The sequence below is a fragment of the Vombatus ursinus genome, unplaced genomic scaffold (assembly GCF_900497805.2).
Source record: "Vombatus ursinus unplaced genomic scaffold, bare-nosed wombat genome assembly UNPS02010193.1, whole genome shotgun sequence".
NCBI classification, from domain to species: Eukaryota; Metazoa; Chordata; class Mammalia; order Diprotodontia; family Vombatidae; genus Vombatus; species Vombatus ursinus.
Window position 1 is genome coordinate 2,147,988 of NW_020949971.1, and position 11,610 is coordinate 2,159,597.

At 48.7% G+C, this 11,610-nt stretch overlaps 1 protein-coding gene across 1 annotated transcript in view; it reads right to left on the reverse strand.

Annotated features, from left to right (window-relative positions):
• Positions 1-11,610, reverse strand: part of MTMR7 (myotubularin related protein 7) — a 57,422-nt gene that overhangs the window by 32,392 nt on the left and 13,420 nt on the right. The window contains exons 4-6 of the mRNA XM_027853696.1: positions 9,126-9,283; positions 2,015-2,143; positions 737-871 (exon numbers count right to left, since the gene is read on the reverse strand). Of these exons, the coding sequence (XP_027709497.1) occupies positions 737-871; positions 2,015-2,143; positions 9,126-9,283 (422 nt within the window). The remainder of the gene's footprint in view (positions 1-736; positions 872-2,014; positions 2,144-9,125; positions 9,284-11,610) is intronic.

Genomic DNA, 11,610 nt, shown 5'->3' on the forward strand with positions numbered 1-11,610 from the left:
CCAGCCAGCCATCCATCCATCCACCCATCCATCCATCCATCCATCCATCCCTCTCTCCATCCATCCATCCCTCCCTCCATCCACTGGGCTCTTCAAGACAAACAAACACGTATTTTGCGCCTGCTGTGTGCAGAGAGCTATGCCCGGTGCCGGTGTTACAAAGAAGGGCTCAGAGTCGACATCACTGAGCCTGTGGCCACCAGTCAGACGTTGCCCACCAGCTGAATGATGACTCCCCTTTACTGACTTGAGCACGTTCTGCACCCAGTGAGTCTGTGAGGCTGATTCTGCTTCCAAGTACTCCTGGGTGGAGCGTCAGGTTCAACATTGGAGGGTCCTAGGAACCATGGTGGGAAGCTGGAAGGGCCCTCACCAGCCATCCTGTCCAATCCCCTCATTTTACAAAGGAGGAAACTGAGGCCCAGGGAGAGATAGGGACTTGTCCCTGGTAATAAAGGTGAGAAGCAGGGTTTGGACCCTGGCCCTGAGCCCTGCTGCCTCACATAGACTGTAGATCAAAGGGCAATGTCTTGCTCTGGCTGCAGCAGCTGGTGATGGCAGCTCCCTCCAGAGTGGAGCGCTGCCCTCGGCGGGCAGCTTTGGCCACATTTAGGAAGTCACAGAAGAGCTGAAGGAGCACAACTACCAGCATCCTCCTGGGGCTGGACCACCCAGGCCCAAGGACCCCCCTCCCCCCGAGGTGCAGTCACTGTCCTACCTTGGGTCCCTGCCTCACCTTTGGCCGCGTGTCCACAACGTACATGAAGTCACTGCCAGGGTTGGCTCTCCGGATGGCCTGCAGCATCTGCTCATCCTCAAGACAGCGGGCACTGAAGCCAGACAAGGGCTGGCTGCTCCGGCAGATGGAGGCCTGGGGGAGGAAACAGAAACCCTCCTCAAGAGGCTGGCCACAGCCCCAGGGCCTCTGGGCACCACATGGGCCACATGCACAGTGAGTGCCTGAGCTACCCCTCACAAGCGTCAGAAGAACCTTCACGGCAGCAGATGGGCTATGAGCCAGGGCACTCACAGTTCATGCCCAGGCTCAGCCTGGGCTCAGCTGGACGACTGTAGGTAAATCATTCCCTCCTCTGGTGCCCGGAGCTGTGTGGCCGACGAGAAACACGTCTGCCCAGAGTAGAAAGGCCCTCCACAGGTCTGGGTGGGTGAGACTACCAAAGACTGAGGCCAGCTCTTTAAAAGCAAATGCCTATCCAGAGGAGTGGGTGCACTCCTTCTGAGTGACCAGTCACGGCCATCCTTGAAAACGTTTCTGGATTCCTTGGCTGGAGTGCCACGGAAGCGAGCTTACACGCCTCCTCTGACTCCATCTCGTTACTTTACGGTGGCTTACCATGCAATGATGGCCTGTCCAAGGATTCTAGAGGGTGTTCAATTTTTTCAAACAGTCAGCAAGCCTTCATTCAACACTTACTCTGTGCCAGGCACTGTGCCAAGTGCATTTTAGAGAAAAGCTGAGCCAAAGGACTTGTCCAGGGACACACGGGAGTGGCAGGACCAGCCCTCGAGCCCAGGTCTCCAGGCTTGGAGCTGGGTGCTGCTCCTTCCCCTGAACTGACCCCATGGGGCTCTGAAACTTTCTGGGCGATTCCATCAATTAGACTCACCCTCCACAGACCCCACACTGGTCACCCTGACACTGTCCCAAGAACACGCTGCTTCTCCGGGCTCCAAGGGAGGCTCCAGAGTGGGAGCCCCACTCTGGGGACATGCTCGTGGTCTCCCAAGGGGCCCATGAATGAAGACCACAGCTCGCAAGGCTCTCATCTGGGCCCAGTGACTATGGGTGTGTGGAGAGGCTCATTGTCACAGCTGGGCTACAAGGCACCAGGATGCACACCCATGCCGGCAGGGCCGGCGTCCTGTGCCAGAGCAGGGCTGCACAGCACTGATCAGAAGGACAGAGCCCATTTCTGAGCCCACCCCCAACAGGGACGACAGAGAGACCCGGGCCAGGGCAGACCAAGCAGAGAGCCTGGAACTCAAGACTCACGTTGGTATCTTTACAGTAATAACACAAGGCAGGGAACCGGCGGCGGCTTCGGAACTTGGAGCTGCCCACGATGATGTGCGCGGTGGCGGACCTGGGGACATAGACGTCAGTGGGATACGAGTCACACACCTGTCCAACAGAATACAAGGGTAGCTTTAGAAATTCCACTGGAATATCTACGCATTGAGACCCAAGTACCGGGTGTGCGGGATTTCGAAGTTGTGAGTTCAAGGGGAGCGTGGGGGTGGGGTGGGGTGGGGTGAGGGAGGAAGGGAGGGGAGGGAAAGGGAGAGAGCGCAGCCCTGACCAGTGGACCTTCATCACTGGGCTCCAGACGAGTGTAGGAGAGGATCCCATAGCACATATCACTACCAGGCATCTTCTTCACCTGGGGATTTCTGGCTCTTAGAACTGGACAGGACCGCAGAGGTCAGCTAGCCCAAGCCATTCATTTGACGGGTGAGGAAACTGAGACTCAGGGAGGTCACACAAAGAGAAAACCAGTGGTGAGGCGGCCCCTTGTCTGTCCCCAGAGAAGGGATAGCAGCAGATGATGGATTCTTTTAGAAGGAGCCTCCTTGGCTGCCTCACCTTGGAGTGGAGGGGCCCTGGCTCTCTCTCAAAGGCTAGGCCAGGACAGGCAAGGCAAGCTTGGGCAGGTGGCCCAGGATGCTGCGGCCTGGGGTCCAGCCCAGCCCAGGGGGTGTCTGAGTGTCTGTGGTGTGAGGACCGGCCATGCTCCCTCAGACTTCCAGTTTAGGGCTGTGGGTACCGTGTCCCCTCTCACTTCACTGTGAGCTTTTGGGGACCAGGAGCCGGTGCTCATTCTTCTCCACTGCCCCAGGACCAAACGCATCACAGCTCCATAGAACTGGAGCCCCCCTCGCAGCTAAGAGCAGGGCAGCTAAGAAGGCTCGATTGTCTTCGGGAGAATTTACTCCTTCAAAAGTGGGAGGGACCAACAGTGAGCTAGTATCTTCCGAGAATTGACTCCTTTATTCTCGAGTTTGTCACCAGAGGAGTGGAATCTGACACACACCTTGGATTTCCAAGAGTTCAGAGGAAGGAGAGGTAGGACTGTGAGGTCTAACATTCTGAAGGGACCCTGGCCCCTGGGGCTAATGGGAGGAATGGGAACCTTCTCAAGAACGAGATGAATACACCATGAGAAGCCATCCAGCAAACGAGGAAGGAGGACTTGTCTAAATCGGCCAGGGTGGACGTACAAGAAATTCACGACCAGCTTTGAGTTTGAAAATTTTATTAATACCTTTAGTTTTGATATCAACGACGCTTCCCAACATACTCCCCCACCCCTTCTCAAAGAGCTATCTCTTATTTAAAAAAAGAAACAGCAATCAAAAGGAACCAAATCATCAACCAGTTTGTACAAAGTGTTCTTTCCCCACAGTCACCCAGCTCTGCCAAGAAGGAAGGGAGATGGTGCTCGGGTTTCTCCTGCAGAGCCAAGCTGGGCTATTCTAATCACATCATGTTCAGCTGTGATTTGGGGGTTGCTGGCCTTCCCATTTATATTGTCACCGTTCTCCGCGTTATTTTCCTCATTCTTTGCAGACATTCCTTTAAGGCTTCAATGCTTCTCTGAATTTTTTATTCATCATTTTCAGAGCGCGGCAATATTCCATAGCAGGCATACACCAGAATGTCTTAGCCATTCCCCAAGCAATGGGCATCTATTTGTGATTAGAAAAGATGCTCTTATAAACACTGGTGTATAGGGGGTCTTTATTTTTATCTTTGACCTCTCTGGGGCACATACTTAGCCAGAAGATATTGGGGGCAAAGGATCTAGATGGTTTAGCTCCTTTCTTAATATAGTTCTGAAATGCTTTCCAGAATGACTGGGCCAATTCATGGCTCCATCATAGAGTACCTCTATGTAGCTCCAGCACTGATCATTCCCAGCTTTGTCATCTTTGCCAAGTTGCTGGGTGTGAGGTAAAACCTCCAAATTGCTCTGATTTGCATTCCTCATAACGTTAAAAATTTGGGGCATCTTTCATCCAGTCATTCATAGTTTGTCAACCTCCTTTGGAGAACTCTTTGTTCATAATCTTTGTCTGTGTGTTCATTCTGGAATGGCTCTTGATCTTATATATTTGGGTTGGTCCTCTCTATGTCTTGGATAGCAGACCCTTATCAAAGATATTTGAGGCAAAGATTTTTCCCCCTCAAGTGACAGGTTCCCTTTTTATCCTAATTGCACAAAAACTTTGCAATTCCAAGTAATCAAAGTTAGCTATTAAATCTCTGTGATTGTTTCTATCCCTTTTTGAGAGATCCCTGTTTACCTGCAGCTGTGGAAGGCAGCTGGGCTGGTTGTCTTCTACATTTTCTGATGGTCTCACCTTTAATACTTGAGTCTAAAGTCCATTTTGAGCTTATTGTGACAGAAAATGCATTTTCCTTTCCCAAAGTTCTTGTCAAAAAGGAAATTCTTCCACAAGTAATTTATTGAACCCTGACTTATTGCAACTTTGATTTTTCAAAGAAATGCATAGAAGATGAAAACAAAGGTAGTACCAGAACATGCCTGCAAAAGCACAGCCTGGTCCTGCATGAATAGTCAAGGACACAAAAGTGAAGAATTAGCAGGGTCCTGAGAGCAGGAGTATGTTGTTAAATGTTTAAGAACTGGCTCTCTGGGGGTAGGGGGGACGTGCACATGGCATATTTTTAGGTTTCATTTGCGTGATTAACACTGTGTCCATCACCTTCTTAAGTCTAGATAATCAATGAAACAATCAAGCCCTGGTTTGTAGGGTCTGCCAATTTCTGAGGTGGAAATGCTCACTCCAAACATTTAACAATCGGCTCTTCGGTGCTGGTATGAGCTGACGCTGGCACAGTCCCATTTGGGAGGAAACTAGAATAACCAAAAGACTGTGAGATATTTTAAGCTTCAGTAGAGAAAAGAGGGGGATGAAAGAAAGGGCAGGATCCACTCAATGTGAAGGGGATGCCATCAGAGGAGAAGAGATGGGGGAGCTGGTCAATTCTCTTTGTCTTTTTGCTTGTTTTCTCTGCCAAGGAAAAGGATCTTTGGCCTGGAAAGGGCAGAACAGAAGTGGTTGAAACCCAAGGTATGCAGGGAGAGAGCTGAGGTTATCAAGCCCAGGGGTACCACATCTCAGAAAACTGGAAGGACCAGAGGATGCAACTGTTAAGCCAGACAGATTTGGAAAGATAGTGGAGAAAGAAAGAATGACATAGGGCTAGAGAAGGGCAAATTTTCTCTTGATTTTTAAAAAAGGATGCAGAATAAAGGTTACAAAATACAGTTTAGTGAGCTTGACTTTCATTCCTGGCAAAACTCAAGTATACATTATTAAAAGGATGGTCTATGAATATGTAGAAAAGGAAGCAGTGATCACAAACAGCCCGCCAGAGCCAGAATAACATTGTTTCCTTTTTCTGACAGAGTTTCTATGTGGGCAGATCAGAGGGAATGTTGCTTCCTACAGCTAGATATCAGCAGAGCCTCTGACATAGTCTGCACACCATCTTTGGGTAAATATGGATCTAGAGATATGGGCAAGATGATAGTACAACTAGCTGAATCTGAAAGCAGCGAAGGGCCCGACTCCCAATGCAGGCAAAAGCAACCCAATGTGAACTTGGAAGGAGGTCTCCTGTGGAGTGCCTTAGTGATCCAGGACTGACCTTTTACTTACTTATTTTAACTTTTTTTTTGCTTTTTTTTTTTGACAAGGCAATTGGAGTTAAGTGACTTGCCCAAGGTCACATAGCTAGTGAGTGTCTTACTTTAATTTTTTCATCATTGTCTTAGATACAAACATGCTTGTTAAATTAGCTGAATCAGAGGCAGTTTTTGACAAGGTCTTGGCAGATTAGGCCACTGAGCTAATGAGATGAAGCTGAGACAGGAAAAATGTATAGTCAAACTTTGGTCTGAAAAAAATGACTTCAGAAGTATTAGAAGAAAGAAGGCTGGCTATACATCAATTCATCTGAAAAAATCTGAGAGTTTTAGTGGACCACAACTTCAATATGCAGGAGGCATCATCATCATCATCATCATCATCATCATCATCATCATTTATTAATTCTTTGTAGCTGCCCCAGATCTGGTCAAGATGACTTGAGTGTAAATCTGGCCTCAGGCACTTACTAGCTGTGTGACCCTGGGCAAGTCACTTAACCCTGCTTGCCTCAGTTTCCTCATCTGTAAAATGAACTAGAGAAGAAAATGTCAAGTATCTTTGCAAGAGTTGGACACGACTGGAATGACTGAACAACAACAACAAATATGGTGCTTGCAGGTTTACTGAGCACTTCACGTGCCTTATTTCATTTGATCCTTACAACAACCCTCTGAGGTAGGTGTCATTATTATTCCCATTTTATAGATGAGAAAACTGAGGCTGACAGAGGTTAAAAGACTTGCCCAGGGTCACCCAGTGAGTAAGGGCCTGAGGCCAGATTTGAACACGGGTCTTCCTAACTGCAAATCCAATGTTCTATCTATCTACTGAGCCACCTCCCTCCTACTCCTGAACACATATCCCAAAGAGGTCAAGAGCGGGAAATAAAGTTCCTAGAGACACCTGAAGGTTTATTGCAGCATCTGCTAGGGTAGGAAAAAGCTGGAAAGAGGGTTTGTGCCCATCCATTGAGGAATGGTTGACAGACTGCGGTGGATACAGGAAACGAATGTTATTGTGTCTCCAGGAATGATGACTATGAGGAATTCCGAGGAACACGAGAAACACATTTTCTGAATGGATAAAGATCAAAGAAAGTCCGTGGGCTTCAAGCCAGGTCACATGAGAATAGTGCAGGAAACCAGGGATGTTTTTCCTAGACAAGAGAAACCTCGTATGGTCATGCTAGGGGTCGGTTAGGGAAGGTCTGTGAGATTAGGGAGGGACGGGACTTCTTTGGCTTGGCCCCAGAGGGCTGAAGCAGGAGCTGCAACGGGGCGGGGGGGGGGTGGCCACGAGGCCCACTCAGGAACAGAGAGCTGTCCAAGAATGAGGAGGGCTGCCTGAAGGAGTGCTGGGCTCCTCTCCTTGGATGTCTTCACACCCAGGCCAGATGACCACTCATCAGGGATGTCAGAGTGGGGGGTTATTTTGGGTTGGAGGTGGATTAGAGGGCCTCTGAAGACCCTTCCCAGGTCGACTTCTGTGATTCTATGAAAGTGGAACCAGGAAAGCAATGATCCCAGTGACGTGGGAAAGCCAACACTATGGATGGCCAAACTCCAGTGAAGCGTGGGGACCCATCTGGGCTCCAGAAGATGCCCAATGAGGCCCACGTCCCTCCTTCTGGTGCAGAGGCAGGAGACGATGGCTGAGGAATGAGGCATCCCCCTCAGAAGGGCAGCTGCCCCACCTGCTTTGGCACCCCGTGTTCCTCATCACAAGGAAGGGCTCTGCTGGGGAACGGCTGTACCACCATGATCCAAAGGCAAAACAAAAAGCAATGAAAGGGAAATAATAAGCCTACAGGAGCAAACCCAGTGAAGGGGCCTGCGCTGCCCACCAGTAACTTCCTCCTGGTCGGTCCCATCCAAAGGGACTGATTTTAGACATCATTGAACAAAGGGCTAGACCAGGCACCTGGCTCTCACTCCCTCCTGGCTGCCTGAGCAACCTGACTCGGGGCTCCAGGCACCTCTCGCCTCTGCTCAAAAGCCTGCCAATTGCCTTCTGCATACTGAAGGAAATTCAAAGTCTTTAGGGTGGCATTCAAGGCCTATTTTTCCAGACCTCTCCACGCTACTCCCACCAGCCACCCAGATACCTCCTGGCCTGTAAACATGCCCTACATTCTCTTTCTTTTAGAGAAAACATATTCTTATCTGATAAGGCATTTATCATGATTAGAAACACCAAAAGGACTACGGTGAGAAGCGTCAGACACTCTCAGGTCCCTTCCCAGTGGATGATTCTAGGATTCTCCTCCTAGAAATGAGTTCCTAGAAAACCCCCACGCTCCCCATGCTTGTGAACACTGGCTTCTAGGTTTACCTTCAGTACTGAAGCCCAGCACAAATGCTAGAAAATGAGGACCAGGCTTCTCTAGGTCCGAGTCTACAGAAACTTCCTAGTTATGTTTTTATTTTTAATTTATCTTTTTTCTTTTTTTTTCTTTCTTTCTTTTTTTTTTTTTGGCTAGGCAATGGAGTTAAGTGACTTGCCCAGGGTCACACAGCTAGTAAGTGTTTTGTGTCTGAGGCTGGGTTTGAATTCAGGTTGTCCTGAATCCAGGGCCGGTGCTCTATCCACTTAATTTATTCTTTAAAAAAAATGTATTATTTATCTATTTTTAACATTTATTTTTAAAATTGTGAGTTCTGAATTCTCTCCCTTCCCCACCTACAAGCAATGTGAGAGCAATCACACATGTGAAATCACACAAAACACATTTCCCTATTAGCCATGCTGCACAAAAAAGCAAGAAAAATGGAGAAAGCGAAAAAATGATGCTTTGATCCATACTCGGATGCCCTTGGTTCTCTCTCTGGGGGTGGACAGCATTTCTAATCATCTTCCCATCAAAGTTAAAGCAAACTTGACATGGCCGTTAGCAGAAGAAGCCGTGGAGGGAAGATTCCATCCCAGAATCCCAGAGTCCAAAAGCACCCTGGAGACTACTGGATCCGAACGCCTGAGGAAGTGGGGTAGGCAGGTAATGGGAGTGAGTTTTGTCCAAGGTCTCAAAGCAGAGCTGGAGTGGAGGCCCAGGTCTGTTTCCTGGCCATGTTCTAGTGCCACGTTCTTTTCTCTACTAAGCCCTACATCTTCAAGTTACCCTTTTTAAAGGGTAGAGATCATTCACCTCCCTGAGAGAAAAGTAGAAAATCAGCTGCCGGAGGGGAGGGGAGGGGAGGGGAGGGAGGGGAGGGGAGGGAATAAGCCTCTTTATAGCACCTACCACGCGCAAGACAACACTGACCACCCAGGGATTGGCGAGCTGGCCAACAAGTGCCCCAGCCAGCTCTCTTGGCCTCTGCTGGCCCACAGCTTTGCCCCATGAATGCCCAGTCTCTAGGATCTTGCCTTCCAGGCCTCTAAGTGGCAGGGCCTGGGCATGGCCCCACCGGCCAGTCTGCCGCACTCACCCGGTAGTCTCTGTTGACATCACTGAGGTGCCAGTAGCTGTTGGGGGTGCCCATGCGCTTGTACTCCTCACGGAGATCCACCAGCGTCCAGCCTTGCTCACGCTCTTCCTTATCCAGCTTGGGGTTGAAGGAGAAACAGAACAGCTCTTCGTACTTCACTGAAAGGCAGAAGTCAGAGGGCAGACAGTGAGCCCCGGACCCCCACGCTGCTCCAGGACCAGCAGCCACCACCAGGACAGCCTTTCCATTCCAGTGATGTGGGGAGGGGCTTCCCTGCGGGCTGGAACCCCGCCTTCCCACCGCTACCCCCTCCCAAGCCCCACAAGGACCATGTTTTAGCAGCCCTCCTGGCGCTAGCTCCCTTTCCTCATGACGGATGCACAGACATAAGTACAGACATGATACAGAGATACTCCAATGTGAGGAGCCCTCCCTAGGAATCCCAGGCCTTGTCCCTCCTCTTCCTTCCCCACCCAAGTCTGATGATATTGATCACAGGATGGTGAGCGCACCTCCTCTTCAGCCCTTTACAAGGCCCACGTTCCTCCCTTCCATTCAGCTCTGTCTTAGCTTGAATGGAGGAGAAGCTGGTGCCCACCCCCACTCAGTACATGGCCCCAGCAGCTAGTCATGCCTACTCCCACAGTCATCCCAGGGACTGGTCCTCAGGCCTCCTTTCCTTTCTTTCCATGAAGACCCACACACCCTGCTCGCAAGATTCTTCTGGGACACTCACCAACCACAGCCCCTCCCACCCTTTTCACAGGAAGCATCCCTAGCTAAACGAGGCAATCTGTGTAGAATAGCATCCGCTGGGTCTGGCTAAAGATCATTGTCCAGCTGAGCTAGAAGATGCAGAAAAGTCTCCTGTCTGTGCAGAAACAAGAGAGAGAAAGGAGGTGGGATGGTCCTACTCTAGCACGATGTGACAATGACCTTCCAGGAATCCTGATTTCAAAGGAAAAAGCCTGAAGGACCCCTGAAGCCCTCTACTCCAACTCCCCAGCTCTGAGTGCGTTTTTAATGAGTCTTTGTAAAAGGGATGTATCCAGAAGTGCAGGTACCAAGTGTTGTCCTGTAGAGAGCTTGCTTTGCACCTTGTCTCCCCCATTAGACTGTAAGCTCCTTGACGGCAGGGGCTGTCTACTGCCTTTTAAATATCCCTTGTCTCCCAGGAATATTGTAGCCAAATTTCATTCCCAGGTCAAGGAGAAGAAATTGCAAGCAGCCAGAAAGAAACAATTCAAGTATTGTGGGAACACGATCAGAATAACACAAGATTTAGCAGCTTCTACACTAAGGGTCTGGAGGGCTTGGAGTATGATATTCCTGAGGGCTACAACCAAGAATCACCTTCCCAGCAAAACTGAGTATAATCCTTCAGGGTAAAAAATGGTCATTCAATGAAATAGGGGACTTTCAAGCATTCCTGTGAAAAAGATCAGAGCTGAATAGAAAATTTGACCTTCAAATACAAGACTCAAGTGAAACATGGAAGAGGTAAACAGGAAAGAGAAATCATAAGAGACTTATTAAGGTTGAACTGTTTACATTCCTGCAAGGAAAGATGATATTTGTAACTCATGAGTCCTTTGTCAGTATTAGTGTAGTGGGAGGGAAAAAAATTATGTGTATGTATATGTATATATGTATATATATATACATATATATGTAGATAGAGGGCACAGGGTGAGTCGAAGAGGAAGGGGTGATATCTGGAAAATAAAATTAAGGGGTGAAAGAGGATTATACTGGGAGAAGGAGAAAGGGAGAAGTAGAATGGGGTAAATTATCTCACATGAAACAGACAAGAAAAGGCTTTTACAGTGGAGGGGAAATGGGGGAAGGTGAGAGGGAATGAGTGAATCTTATTCTCATAGGATTTGGCTTAAGGAGGGAATAACATACACACTGGGGTATGGAAATCTATCTTACTCTGCAGGAAAATAAGGGGGGAAGGGGAAAAGAGAGCAGAGGGTCGATAGAGGGGAGGGCAGATTGGGGGAGAGGATAATCAGAAGCAAACACTTCTGTGGAGGGACAGGGTCAAAAGAGAGAATAGAATAAATGGGGGGTAGGATAGGATGAAGGGAAATATACTTAGTTTCTCACAACAGGACTACTATGGAAGTGTTTTGCATGACTACACATCTATAACCTGTATCAAGTTGCTTGCCTTTTCAATGAGGGTGGGTGGGGAGGGAGGAAGGGAGAAAATTTGTAACCCAAAGTTTTAAAAACACATGTTAAAAATTTAAAAAGATAAAGAAAAAAATACAAAAAAAAATCCCTTGTCCTTGCACACTGCCCAGCACATAGTAGGCACTTAATTAATGTTGACTGATTCTCTGCTGTGGGTGAGACAATATGTCTATCACACACACACACACACACACGCACACACACACACACATACACACACATAGTCACACACACATACACACACACACACACACACACACACACACACACACACACACACACA